The sequence below is a fragment of the Xenopus laevis genome, chromosome 1L, assembly GCF_017654675.1.
Source record: "Xenopus laevis strain J_2021 chromosome 1L, Xenopus_laevis_v10.1, whole genome shotgun sequence".
Taxonomy (NCBI): domain Eukaryota; kingdom Metazoa; phylum Chordata; class Amphibia; order Anura; family Pipidae; genus Xenopus; species Xenopus laevis.
Genome location: NC_054371.1, coordinates 217,496,686 through 217,509,887, shown reverse-complemented (window position 1 = coordinate 217,509,887; position 13,202 = coordinate 217,496,686). Strand labels below are relative to the sequence as shown.

Sequence of the window (13,202 nt, the reverse complement as noted above, 5' to 3'; positions counted from 1 at the left end):
AACAGAGGGTGCTGTGTGATATTGCAGTCACTGTTATTCTTTCATATAACCAACAGAGGGCGCTGTGTGATATTGCAGTCACTGTTAATCTTTCATATAACCAACAGAGGGCGCTGTGTGATATTGCAGTCACTGTTATTCTTTCATATAACCAACAGAGGGTGCTGTGTGATATTGCAGTCACTGTTAATCTTTCATATAACCAACAGAGGGCGCTGTGTGATATTGCAGTCACTGTTAATCTTTCATATAACCAACAGAGGGCGCTGTGTGATATTGCAGTCACTGTTATTCTTTCATATAACCAACAGAGGGTGCTGTGTGATATTGCAGTCACTGTTAATCTTTCATATAACCAACAGAGGGCGCTGTGTGATATTGCAGTCACTGTTATTCTTTCATATAACCAACAGAGGGTGCTGTGTGATATTGCAGTCTCTCCCCAAGCATCCTCTGTTGTTATAGGAATGATTAGTAGTGACTGCAATCTCAGCTAGCACAAAATAGTAGAAGACAGCACTCAGCAACGGAAACTTTTGCAGTATGGGTGCACGTCTCAGGTAGCCACTTCCAACTTAATACTCAATATTCCCAGGTAGACAGCACCACACATCCAGTCATGTTCCTTAAAAAGCCTTTATTGGCAAAAGGGCTTTAATAAGACAGAAATATAGCAATCTCAGCTAGCGCCCGTTGACTCGAGTATAAGCTGCGGTAGATTTTTTCAGCACATTTTGGATGCTGAAAAACTCTGCTTATACTCGAGTATATACGGTAAGTGCTCTAAATTTTTTATAACTGATGAATTAAATGTTATGTTCTAATTGCTCTATAGCACATGACTGCTGCTGAAGATACATTTTTAAGGAGCTATTTAGATGAATTATACAAGGCACTTTATATTTAACTAACCAATGAAATTACAAGCATTGATCATTATATCGATGAGGCACGCACATGATAAATTTAATTGTATTTATTGTAACTGATACACAATGAGCTTCTGATGATCACTAATTAATTTTTGTATATCCTAATACATATCCAAAATGGTGTGACGCACTATAACTCTTCTGATAGCTCTCTTTCTGGATACATGGTACAGGCATGGGTCTTACAATGGCAACATTTTGTGGGTTAGGGTCAGTTGCGGGTTAAGGTTTGCAAGTTAAGTTAGGGTTCAGTTTTTCCAGACCTATATATCACTACATTACAGGCAGTGGAATAAGGGCTTTAGCACACGGGCAGATTCGGGCAGATTTAGTCGCCTGGCGACTAATTGCCTCTTCTGCGGGGCGACAATCTCCCCAAACTGCCTTCCCCCTGATTTCCGCCTGCTATTATGAGAAAACGCCAGTGCCAATGAACTCGCGGCGCTTTGATTTCTGAAGTCGCACGAAGTTGGCTCACGAGGAAACTTGGGGCGACTTCAGAAATCGAAGTGCCACGAGTGCATTGGCGCTGGCATTTTCTCATTATAGCAGGCGGAAGGCAGGGGGAAGGCAGTTTGGGGAGATTGTCGACCCGCAGAAGAGGTGATTAGTCACCAGGCGACTAAATCTGCCCGTGTGCTAGCTCCCTTAAAGAGCGATCACCTGTGGAAAAGGGAAGGGGCTGTGAGTGAGCTCTTGCCAGGAATTAGGAAGTGGCAAATGTACTTGTGCAGCTGAAAAAGCTGAAGAAAAGCTTGTGAGTAAATAATGTTCCGAATGTTCTGGATTAAATAGCACCAATAGTTACTTATCACTATACATACAACAGGTTTCTTAGATATTCAGACTGCCAGTGAACCAGTCTATTCTGCTTTAAGAGGAATACATTTTTTTTTGCTTTTTGGACTTTGTGTGCATTAGAAATAGATTTGTGAAGAGAACAAAATCCTGCTGTGAATAAAAGACAAGCAAATACATGCTTGAAGTTACCCCGTGGTGTCACTTTAGAAATAGTACTAACACTTCTGACATTTCAGTGAATTCTACTAAGAGAGGTAAAAAGTGTAGGGGTCACAGTGAATCTGGTCATCTGAAGTTTTGAATGACGCTAAGGGGCAGATTTATCAAAGGTCAATTTTGTTTTTACGCTTATAAATTGGAATGTACCCAAAACTCGAATGTTATCTTATTTAAGAAAAAGCTTGAACGTCTAAAATTCGAACAAATGTCACTGACCTGAAAACTCGATTCGAAATCGAATCGAATAGCCTTCCTGAAATTTGAGTTTTTTCCAGAGAAAAAACCTGAATCGCTTTTCATTCTAATTGAACTCGAATGAAACGCGATTCGAGTTTTTCCCCCAGAAAAACTCAAATGTCAGGAAGGCTATTAAATACCTCTGCCATTGACTTGCAAATGAATTCGCCAGGTTTAAGGTGGTGAATATTCGAATTAGAACGGTTTCCATGGTCGAGGTGTGATAAATCTCACATTGGAATTTACATTTGAGTTCAATTTGTGATTTTTGACACAAATAAAATAGAAAATTCGAATTTACCATTCGAACCTTTATATATCTGCCACTAACTTCTAGTTATGATTCCAAGTGACAGTGTATAGTCAGAAACAAAGAAACGGTTTGATCCTTGTCATTAATTTTTTTAAACAACATTTATTTCTTAAATAAATATTTTGTCAACCATAGAACCAGAAATATTCCTCACTACACTACAATCATTAATCATTTTACAATCGTTTTTTCCCCCCTGCATTATATTTTAAACCATAATATATTGCATAATACCTGCTGAAGAAAGTGTTTATACGAATAATTTAGAGGGCTGAAATCATTACTATCATGATAACCTGCTTTCCAGTTCTAAATTAAAATAATCCATCAACATGTGCACCTCTTCTTGGTTCATTACCAGGGCAATGTCAGAGAAACACATTTGGTTGAAGGGGGGGGGGGGATTTACTTAGTTTGATTGCTAAAATTTAAAAAAAAAAAAAAGGTTAGCAGGGAGGTGATTCTATCTTTAGAATTGTAGAATTTCTCCATTCCATCAATGCTTATTTAATTATTACAGATAGGATATCAGAGATAAAATTATCAAAATTTTCATTCATTACTACTGATAGGATATCCCAATAATATGTTCAACCTGTCCCAGAACATTTTAGACTACATAATTAAGATATATGCATATAGGACCCTTGATATATGTGCCTTTAATATCCATAAATGGTTTTCGCAGTTGGTAATTCCAAGGTTTATCCTATCACCATCATCATGAGCCTGTCTGTTTGAATAAGAATTCCGACTGGTATTCACTATTCACTAGTAATTTTCATCTGTTACAAAATAGCGGCTATACTATAACAAATGTTCCTGACTAATTGTGCTTAGTATAAGGGAATACCAGGGCTGGTAGCATTTTGAGATCAGCAAGGGTTAAAAGAAAATCTGGTTGATGGTCCCAGCTATTGCTAGTTCAATTTATGTTGCTTTTGACAATGGGTAGTGGGTGGGTTACTTGCTGTTTTCTTGCATTTGTTATGGACATAGGCATTGGGAACAAATGGAAGGTGCCTCAAAGTGTTAGAAGGGTTAAATGAAAGTCTTCTGTTTAAGCAGTATATGGTTCAAACCATGGAAAGCAATGTGATGACTGAAAATCATTGCAAATAAATGTAGGAGAGTAGAGGTTTGCTTTACTTTATGCAGTTTCCAGGAGAGTTTTGGCCAGCTATATCTAGTATAGGTAACGCTAAAAAAAAAATCTAAAAACAACTGGACTTGCTGAGTAATCAATGAAGGCGTTTCACTACTCATCCGAGCAGCTTCTTCAGTACAACTGACTGGTGTGGGAAGTTCTCGCCATATAAACTCTTCCACTAATCCAATCACAATGGCACATTGTAACTCTTCAAAGAGGTGACATCTAAAGAAATTCACAGAGGTGTAGATTCTGGGTAGTTACTGTGATAGGATTATCCAATGTGTCATGCAACTCCTAGAAAGTCAATATCACTAACCTATCACTCCTGCATTCGCCCATCACATCAGTTTAACATTTATTTGCACATTGTCCAAAATTGACAGTTGGCTGGGAGGCAGAAGGAAGGGCTGATTGAACAACGAAAGTGAGGATATTGACAAGGATACAAATGGGGGACCCTTGTGTGAGGACAAGTGTTGTTCTTGTACCTGTTACATGGGATTGGCTGCACATTCCAAGGAGAGTTCATTGGAGGAAGGTAGCACTTACCGAGGGAAGAGACATATTGCTTTAAACTGAACTGTGTGGTTATTAATCCCATCCAAGGTTGATTGTGGAGCTGTGATATTAATAGGACTGTATTTGTTAGACAGTCAGAGTTTTCTATCTGCTAGCAAGTCGAGTAGGCCCCCTTGAATCCCAAGTGCAGGAGTACTATTTGTATTAGATGCCTGTTGCATTGCTTTATATTTCTATATATTCTAAGTGCCCTCTAGGTATCGGTGCTGCACTGTAAATCCCAGTTTTCCATTTTCTTTCATAGGCGAAGAGGTAATACGCTAGGTACAGGTGAGTGTGATCCTACAGGAGTGTGCCAAAAAAGGGGTTACATGAACTACGTTATTCTGTTCAATAGTATTCTGGGTAGTATTCTGTTCTAGAAATTGCTCTACTACATATAAGTCTTATTTTTAATCTTGACTTAACTAATGGACTTTGATGCTCCTTTCTCCCATCACACTATTTTGCCTACCCCAGTGAACATTTTCTTAAAAAAAGAAAGTCACTGACATTCTGTACCGCTCTTGTAGGTGGCAATGACTCTGTTGAAGGCTGCAGGACCGTCTTTCAAAAGGTTATGTATTACATTTTTTATTTTCAAGAGAAATATAAAATCCTTTTGAAACTTGAGTTCCATCACCGTGGCTACAAGAACAAATGACAGTGTACCTTAATGGAAATTGAAAATCTGTTGCAAAACACACGTACCGTAGGCTCAGCTGCATGGCGGAAACAAAAGAGAAAATAAAATGTGGGTTTCCTGAAGAGTTGCAACACAGTGAATAACATTGCTTTGATTACATTTGTGCTCTAAAATAAATGATTTCATCACAGAAAATTGCCAGTCAATGCAATTGTTCCATTTTTGATCCTTTGGTGGATCTATAAAAGTAATAGCCAGCTGGGCATCATAATGTGCTTTTGTTTGACCACAACATAGAATTCCATGAGGCATTCATTAACACAAACCACTGTTTTATTTGTCATTTTATATATTCTTTGGTTAGCCAGCAAGTCCGTTTCTATACGACACATTTTATGAAAGGAGATTCCAACTGTAATCAAAATGTGAACTCTATTTTGATGTTTAGTCATTATCAAAATTCTGAGAAATGTTACAGCGATGAGCAGGTTGACCTGAAACCCAGGGGATCAGAGGTGTAAGTTGAAAGCACTGGGGACCCCCACGTATTCCCCTCAACTGGCGCGGGGTCTACTGTATTGTAGTTACACCACTGTGGGGCCTTCAGGTTTATTTGGAGGTTGTGATTGTGAAGTGTGGGATCAGGGGGGTCAACATTGAGGGAGATCTTACCTATATATTTGTCATCAGAGGGGAGTCAAGCTGGGTGTGGTCATAAAGTAAAAGATGGCTTGTGGCTGGCTTGGGTGCAGGTTAGGAAGTAGCAGGGAGGATCAGATTCGGGTTGAAAATTCTGACCGTAACCGGGGTATTTCAGAAAAATGGATCGTTCCATAATTTGGATCTTCATACCTCAAGTCTACTAGAAAATCATGTAAACATTAAATAAACCCAATAGGCTGGTTTTTCTTCCAATAAGTATTCATTATATCTTAGTTGGGATCAAGTACAAGCTACTGTTTTATTGATATTTGGATAAAATGGAGTCGATGAGAGATGGCCTTTCTATAACTCTGAACTTTCTGGATAATGGGTTTCCGGATAATGGATACCATACCTGTATAATTTTTAACTTCCACTCGGGTTTCCTCTCACCTTCAAAAACAGAGACAGGTTAATTGGCCCTTGCTAAAACTAACCCTACTGTGTGTGATAGGGACCACCAATTGTAAGCTCCACTAGGGCAATGAATGATGCATAAATTCTGTAAAGCTCTGTGGAATATGTTGGCGCTATTAAATAAAGGTTTGTTCACCAGGCATAAACAGTATAAACCAAACTCTCAAAAGAAAAAATTGAGAGAACATGGTATAAATGTAAAATATATAAGAAATAATAGATATATATATTCAACCAGAAAAAGCCTTGGCTGAACGATTGACATCTGCAGCCATCCTATACAAACTTCATTATTTTCCATCTTGACTGGATAGAAACCTTGTCTAATGGTTTCGAACAGCAAACTTGTCCATGAAGCGGAAAGGAGTACTTACAAACTCTGATATCTTAAGACAATTATCTACAACCCCCAGGAATCATTATGTTAACAGACTATTAACAATCCGGACTGAACACTTTAAGATTGAAATGCTTGTAACAATAATGGTGAACACCACCAATTATCCATAAGTAACAGATTAGCTGATACTGGTCTATCACTAAAGGCCCCAATACACAGGCCGATAAAAGCTGCCGACAGACCGAGTCAGCAGCTTATTGGCCCATGTGTGTGGGGCCCTCTGACAGGCTTCCCTGGACGATATCTGGCCGAAAGTCGTCCAGATGCCGATCGGGCAGGGTAAAAAATCCCATTGGATCACAGCCACATCCACAGCCACATCTGTTCGTAGATGTGGTCCCACGATCCGACCGCCGTATTGGCAGCATTATGATCCAGTCGTTGGGCCCTAGGTCCCACGATCGGATCAGCCCGATATCGCCCACCGCAACGTGGTCAAATTGCAAGTGTAATACATAACTGTGCTAGGGGAAACGGGGGAGGAGTGAGGGAGGCATACAGTTTACCATTCCAGGAGGTCCCTCTGTTACAAGGAAAACAGAATAATACTAACTCAACATATAATTCTCCACTAAGTAATGCAAATTTCAAAAGTAAAAGTAGTAACCTCCGGTGTATGCTGGCAAATGCACAGAGTTTGTCAGGTAAAATGGGAGACCTAGAATTAATTGCATGCTCTAAAAATTATGATATAATTGGTATCACTGAGACCTGGTGGGATGAAACATGTGACTGGATTGTGAATTTAAATGGTTACACCCTTTTTAGGAGGGACAGAGGGATAACAAAAGGGTGGAGGAGTGTGTTTGTATGTAAAGCCTGAATTAAAGCCATGTGCTAAAGAAATAACCATAGCTGGCACTGGTGAAGGTGTAGAATCCCTCTGGGTAGAGATTTTGACTGGGCAAAAGGTTACAAAGAGAATTATCATTGGTGTATGCTATAAACCACCTTGTATAAGTGTCGAGTATGAAGCCCAGCTACTCTTGCAGATACAAGTGGCTTCACAGCTGGGTCAGGTTGTTGCTATGGGTGACTTCAATTATCCAGACATTGACTGGAGTAATGGGGTTGCTAAGACAGAAAAAGCTAGTACGTTTGTAAATATGCTGAAGGGGTGGGACCTTTACTATCAGAGCTGGTTGATGAAAACAAAATAAAAGCGCAGATTCTGAATTCATATTTTTCATCTGTCTACACAAATGAGGAACCAGTTAATGAAGGTTTCCTTCTTAATAGTCCCAATCCTAGTAATACAACTAATGATGCATGGTTCACACATAAGGAAATTCAAAAGAGACTAGAACATGTTAAGATAAACAAAGGTCCGAGGCCAGATGGTATTCATCCCAGGGTACTTAGCGAGCTTAGCTCTGTGATTGCCAAACCTTTTTACTTAATTTTTCAGGATTCATTGAGAGACTGGCGAATTGCTAATGTGGTGCCTCTATTCAAAAAAGGATCCCGTTCCCAGCCTCAAAACTATAGGCCAGTTAGTCTGATGTCAGTGGTAGGAAAGCTTTTTGAAGGGTTAATAAAGGATAATATACTACACTTTATAGCAAATCATAATACTATGAGTGTGTGCCAGCATGGTTTTATGCGTAATAGATCTTGCCAGACTAACTTAATTTATTTTTATGAGAAGGTTAAATTAAGGAATGTTGGCCTGGAACATAGTATTTGTACCTGGATAGAGAACTGCCTAAAAGATAGACTACAAAGAGTGGTGGTAAATGGAACATTTTCTAATTGGACCAGTGTTGTTAGTGGAGTACCGCAGGGCTCTGTACTAGGTCCCTAGCTTTTCAACTTGTTTATTAATGACCTGGAGGTGGCCATTGAAAGTACTGTTTCTATTTTTGCAGATGACACTAAATTGTGCAGAACTATAGGTTCCATGCAGGATGCTGCCACTTTGCAGAGTGATTTGTCTAAATTGGAAAACTGGGCAGCAAACTGGAAAATGAGGTTCAGTGTTGATAAATGCAGGTTATGCACTTTGGCAAAAATAATATAAATGCAAGTTATACACTAAATGGCAGTGTATTGGGAGTTTCCTTAAATGAGAAGGATCTAGGGTTTTTTGTAGATAACACATTGTCTAATTCTGGGCAGCGTCATTATGTGGCTACTAAAGCAAATAAAGTTCTGTCTTGCATGAAAAAGGGCATTAACTCAAAGGATGAAAACATAATTCTGCCTCTTTATAGGTCCCTGGTGAGGCCTCATCTGGAGTATGCAGTGCAGTTTTGGACTCCAGTCCTTAAGAGGGATATAAATGAGCTGGAGAGAGTGCAGAGGCTAAGTGCAACTAAACTGGTTAGAGGGAGGGAAGAGTTAAATTATGAGGGTAGACTGTCAAGGTTGGGGTTGTTTTCTCTGGAAAAAAGGCACTTGCGAGGGGACATGATTACACTTTACAAGTACATTAGAGGATATTATAGACAAATAGCAGGGGACCTTTTTACCCATAAAGTGGATCACCATACCAGAGGCCTCCCCTTCAGACTAGAAGAAAAGAACTTTCATTTGAAGCAACGTAGGGGGTTCTTCACAGTCAGGACAGTGAGGTTGTGGAATGCACTGCGGGTGATGTTGTGATGCTGATTCAGTTAATGACTATAAGAGGGGCTTGGATGATTTTTTGGACAGAAAGAATATCAAATGCTATTGTGATACTAAGCTCTATAGTTAGTATAGATATGGGTATATAGAATTTATGTGAAAGTAGGGAGGGGTGTGTATGGATGCTGGGTTTTCATTCGGAGGGGTCAACCCGATTTAACTATGTAACTATGTAACTATGTATAATAATGGGAGCTTTTAACAGGCAATTCAGCCAACCAATTGAAGCCAAAGCAGGTGCCACACAATTATGAGGCGTGAACCCTGGAGAAAGTTTTAAACCAAAAAAAATGTATATTTAATGAGACATGGAATAAATTATAGTTTTTGTACACAAGGGGCCTGGTCACCAGCACCCAGACAACAATTTAAGGTATGCACTTGCAGAACAAAACTTTACTGTAAAACCAAGGATTTTGTTCCAGGCTGAGATATTACTTCTTACCTCACTCCAGTTCCCAACAATCCAGTAAACTTCTTTTGACACATTAAAGTTTAATCCTGTGCCATTTCCATAGTGTGTGGAATTTAGGTGGTCCCTGTTCGATGCATTGTGTAATTTCCAAGTTGAATTCTCTGGCGTATTACTTGTGGTAACTCGCAGAAAATATGGTTCTGCTGAGGCTGTTGGTGCTACGTCTTGCCAATCCTTGTTATTTCTGGTAGAATTAGTCTCTGATGTAGTGACAGTATTATATATACGAAGGGGTGTTGTGTTAATTACGATTGAGGAATTATTTGGGGATTCTGTCTCATTGAGATATGTGTCAGAATTATTCTGTTTCTGGTTCATTTTCCCTTTGTGTCTTTTACTCCTTGATTCAATGATAAAATTGATGGCTGTATCATAGTCATTATCTGGAATTGCTGTTGAAACTCTATTTTTTCCCAACTTTGTTTGGGTTTCTGGTTGCTTTGTTAGAAACTCGTATCTTGAGGTCAGTTCTTCAGGTGGGTGAGTTGTCGTGAATATAGGATGAGAGTCTTTTTCAGTTACTGTATCATTTTCCATATTGTCCCCTTTGGTTTTGTTGGAAATTGATGGAATTAAGCTTGTGGCATTCAGTTGGACTTTCTTTTTGTTATTTTCCACCAGCACAAAGTCATATTTGTAATCTATATTAAAATGAGTAGAATTTGGAATTTCATTGATTTGGAAATCTTCTTTAATCGACCTCACACTTGGGGAAGAAGAAGGTGTAGATGATGCTGACATGAACACTTTTGGCGATCTTGTAGTGGACTGAACCCGCTGATTTTTATTTGGTAAGAAGATGCGTCTTTTTGGACCAGGTTTTTTCTTTATTATTTTTTTCCTGTACTTGTATTTAATAGGAGGTCGGGGCAATGTTTTTTGGACGTAGCATTGTTGAAGTCCACAAAGTGCTTTACTATTTGGCTTTTTAGAGGAATCACATGGCTCATCATTATTTTTGGCACATGTAATGTTGCGGGTCCGGACACCACCACCACAAGTAACAGAACACTGAAAAATAGATTGGAAATATAATCTAAATGAGCTAAAGTAAAACTCAATTTGGAGAGGTTTGCAAACCAAATAGTCACTTTCTGAAGAACAATCTTAAATTAGAATTGATTGTGTGTATTAAAGGAGAACTAAAGCTTAACAAAGAGGTAGGGTAAAAATGATACACAGTATGTATAGGCATTCTTTACCAGCCTAAGGCAACAACAGCATTGTAGCAGATTAGGGATCAACTAACAATATACAGTATATATAGAATATAAACGTCATGTAACAAGGCTTAGCCTTAAAAAGCTAAGCCTTAAAAAGGAGTGTGTCACTGACACTCCTTACAAAAGGAGATGGTGAGCTCATGTGTAAATTTTTTACTGTTATAGATATGCTGGGCCTTTTGGGTGGCGCATTAAGCAAATTTTTAGGGTTTAGTTCTCCTTAAATTATTCATACTGGAAGTATGCTAGGGTTCCATATTTCAACTGTCTTGCCACAAGGCACAAATTTGGTAACCAGTTGGGGCAGTTAAATATTATCCTGTTTTGAGGGGGTTGTTTATTGTTTTGGGAACAATATTTTAGTCCTGTAGTTCTGTAATTCAAAGCAAACTTGATATTCAGGTTCAACATTTTATCATCATATTTTTCCTTATTTAAATATACCTGTATGTTTCTTGCCATGTTATAACATTTTAGAACATCCTAAGAGTAATATTTTTTAAAATCTGATTGATCTCAAAAGAAATATTGATTAACTTTGTTTATGTTTTTTTCTTGTAATTGATTTTTTTCCATGACTGGGCACATATTTTAAACTCTGAAATGGACTAATAGTGGTAAGTCGCAGTGAAAAGAACACAATTAACATTTTACTTTTTGTTTTCAAGCAAGCATGACTGGTGTAAAAATTTTAACAAACTTGAATGCTAAATACAAACTTCACATTGACTTCTATGGTATCTCAACTGGTTTTGGAGATGTCATTTTGCCACTGTATTATACTTCCAAAGCAGTGAAAACTCATCAGACCAAAGGTTACTCCACACATTGAAGGGGAAGCCAATTGAACATTTTGTTATTTTCTGCTAGGGTAAATACTTATTTGTCATGATAGATATTGCTGGTAGCTTAGACTGAAAACCAAGCCAAGTTTGATTTGGATGGCGAATGTACTCTATTTTTAGTGCAACAGGATAAGGCATACAAACAATGGTTTAATCTATCTGTAAGGGGTCGTCAACAACTGTTGTTGTTGGGAAAATTCAACACAAAAAGTAATAAAATCAAGCAACTGATTAGTGTGAGCTTCATTTGGGTTTGTACAGTATATTTTTATATTTTCATGGATTAAGGCTGAACCATTAATATAAAACCAGCTTGCATGTGGCTTTCAAAACAAGTAAATACAATCAAGTAGATAAAGGACCAAGTCACCTCACTCCAGTTGCCCACAGTCCAGTCTGAGGGGCATAGAATATCTCTGTTGCAGGACATATATATTTTGGGTTTGGTAAGATGATGACAGTCCTCTGAGGGAAGAGCTTCTTCGTCAGATCCTGAAGTTTTGAGGCAAAGAACTGTCCTTTTTTTCTCACCAGTAGGTCCACATGTTGTGGAACATTGCTGCCACTGTCCAACCCACCACCTGTAAAATACCATTTAAAATGGACATCGTGGTTACAAATGCAAATACCCATGCTTCAGTTCCAATGTATACTGCAAGACTAATGGTACTAAATCGATTGTAATAAGTATTAGCACAGTATTATTTTGAGTTTAACAAATAGTTCCTTCTTTGTAGTACAATGCTTCCAGCTGATTAGACTTATAGGTTATTGCTTTATGAGTTATTTGAACTTACAAATTATTAATGGGTTGCTTATTTATGTTACTAAAGTGCAAGACCAACATTAGGGCTTGTTTAAGAGGAGCAAAAATAGTAAAGTGTCATGTCCAATAAAATAAATAAATAAATACGCTTGACTGTATCATCTATTCTAGTGCCTACTTTAGTGCATAAGGAGTATGAGGGGCACTATCCAGTGCCCTGTACTTAAATGGGCTCAAACTCCTCAAAAATTATTTGAAGTAAACTGACTGTCTTCATTGGACCTTATCATGTTTTTCAGTGTTAAGTCCTGCTTTCCAGTCTAAAAGGTGATTTGGCTCTGGCAGGTTCTGCTCAAGAAACTGAATGTTAGATGTCTTCTAATCTCATGTAGGACATGATGGTGATATGTGTCCCCTCTATGGGCAGTTATAAACAAGTGAATTTGCTGCTAGCAATTAAAATCAGCAATATTTATTTTTATTTGTTACTTTGTGTCTGAGGACTGTAATAAATCATCATCATCATCATCATTTATTTATATAGCGATGTCAAGATACGCAGTGCTTTAAATCAAACACCACTTCACAAAAATCAAGATACGTAGGGGCTGATTCACTAAGGGTCGAATATCGAGGGTTAATCAACCCTCGATATTCGACTGGGAATTGAAATCCTTCGACTTCGAATATCGAAGTCGAAGGATTTAGCGCAAATAGTGCGATCGTACGATCGAAGGATTATTCCTTCTATCGAACTATTAAATACTTCGAATCGTTCGATTCGAAAGGATTTAAATCCAACGATCGAAGGAATATCCTTCGATCAAAAAAAGTTAGCCAAGCCTATGGGGACCTTCCCCATAGGCTAACATTGACTTTGGTAGCTT

General features: G+C 38.3%; 1 protein-coding gene across 2 annotated transcripts in view; it reads right to left on the bottom strand.

Annotated features, from left to right (window-relative positions):
• adamts12.L (ADAM metallopeptidase with thrombospondin type 1 motif 12 L homeolog) overlaps nucleotides 1-13,202 on the bottom strand; it is a 352,590-nt gene that overhangs the window by 41,599 nt on the left and 297,789 nt on the right. For both annotated transcript variants that reach the window (XM_018266523.2, XM_018266519.2), the window contains exons 18-19: nucleotides 11,920-12,130; nucleotides 9,452-10,492 (exon numbers count right to left, since the gene is read on the bottom strand). In XM_018266523.2, the coding sequence (XP_018122012.1) occupies nucleotides 9,452-10,492; nucleotides 11,920-12,130 (1,252 nt within the window). The remainder of the gene's footprint in view (nucleotides 1-9,451; nucleotides 10,493-11,919; nucleotides 12,131-13,202) is intronic.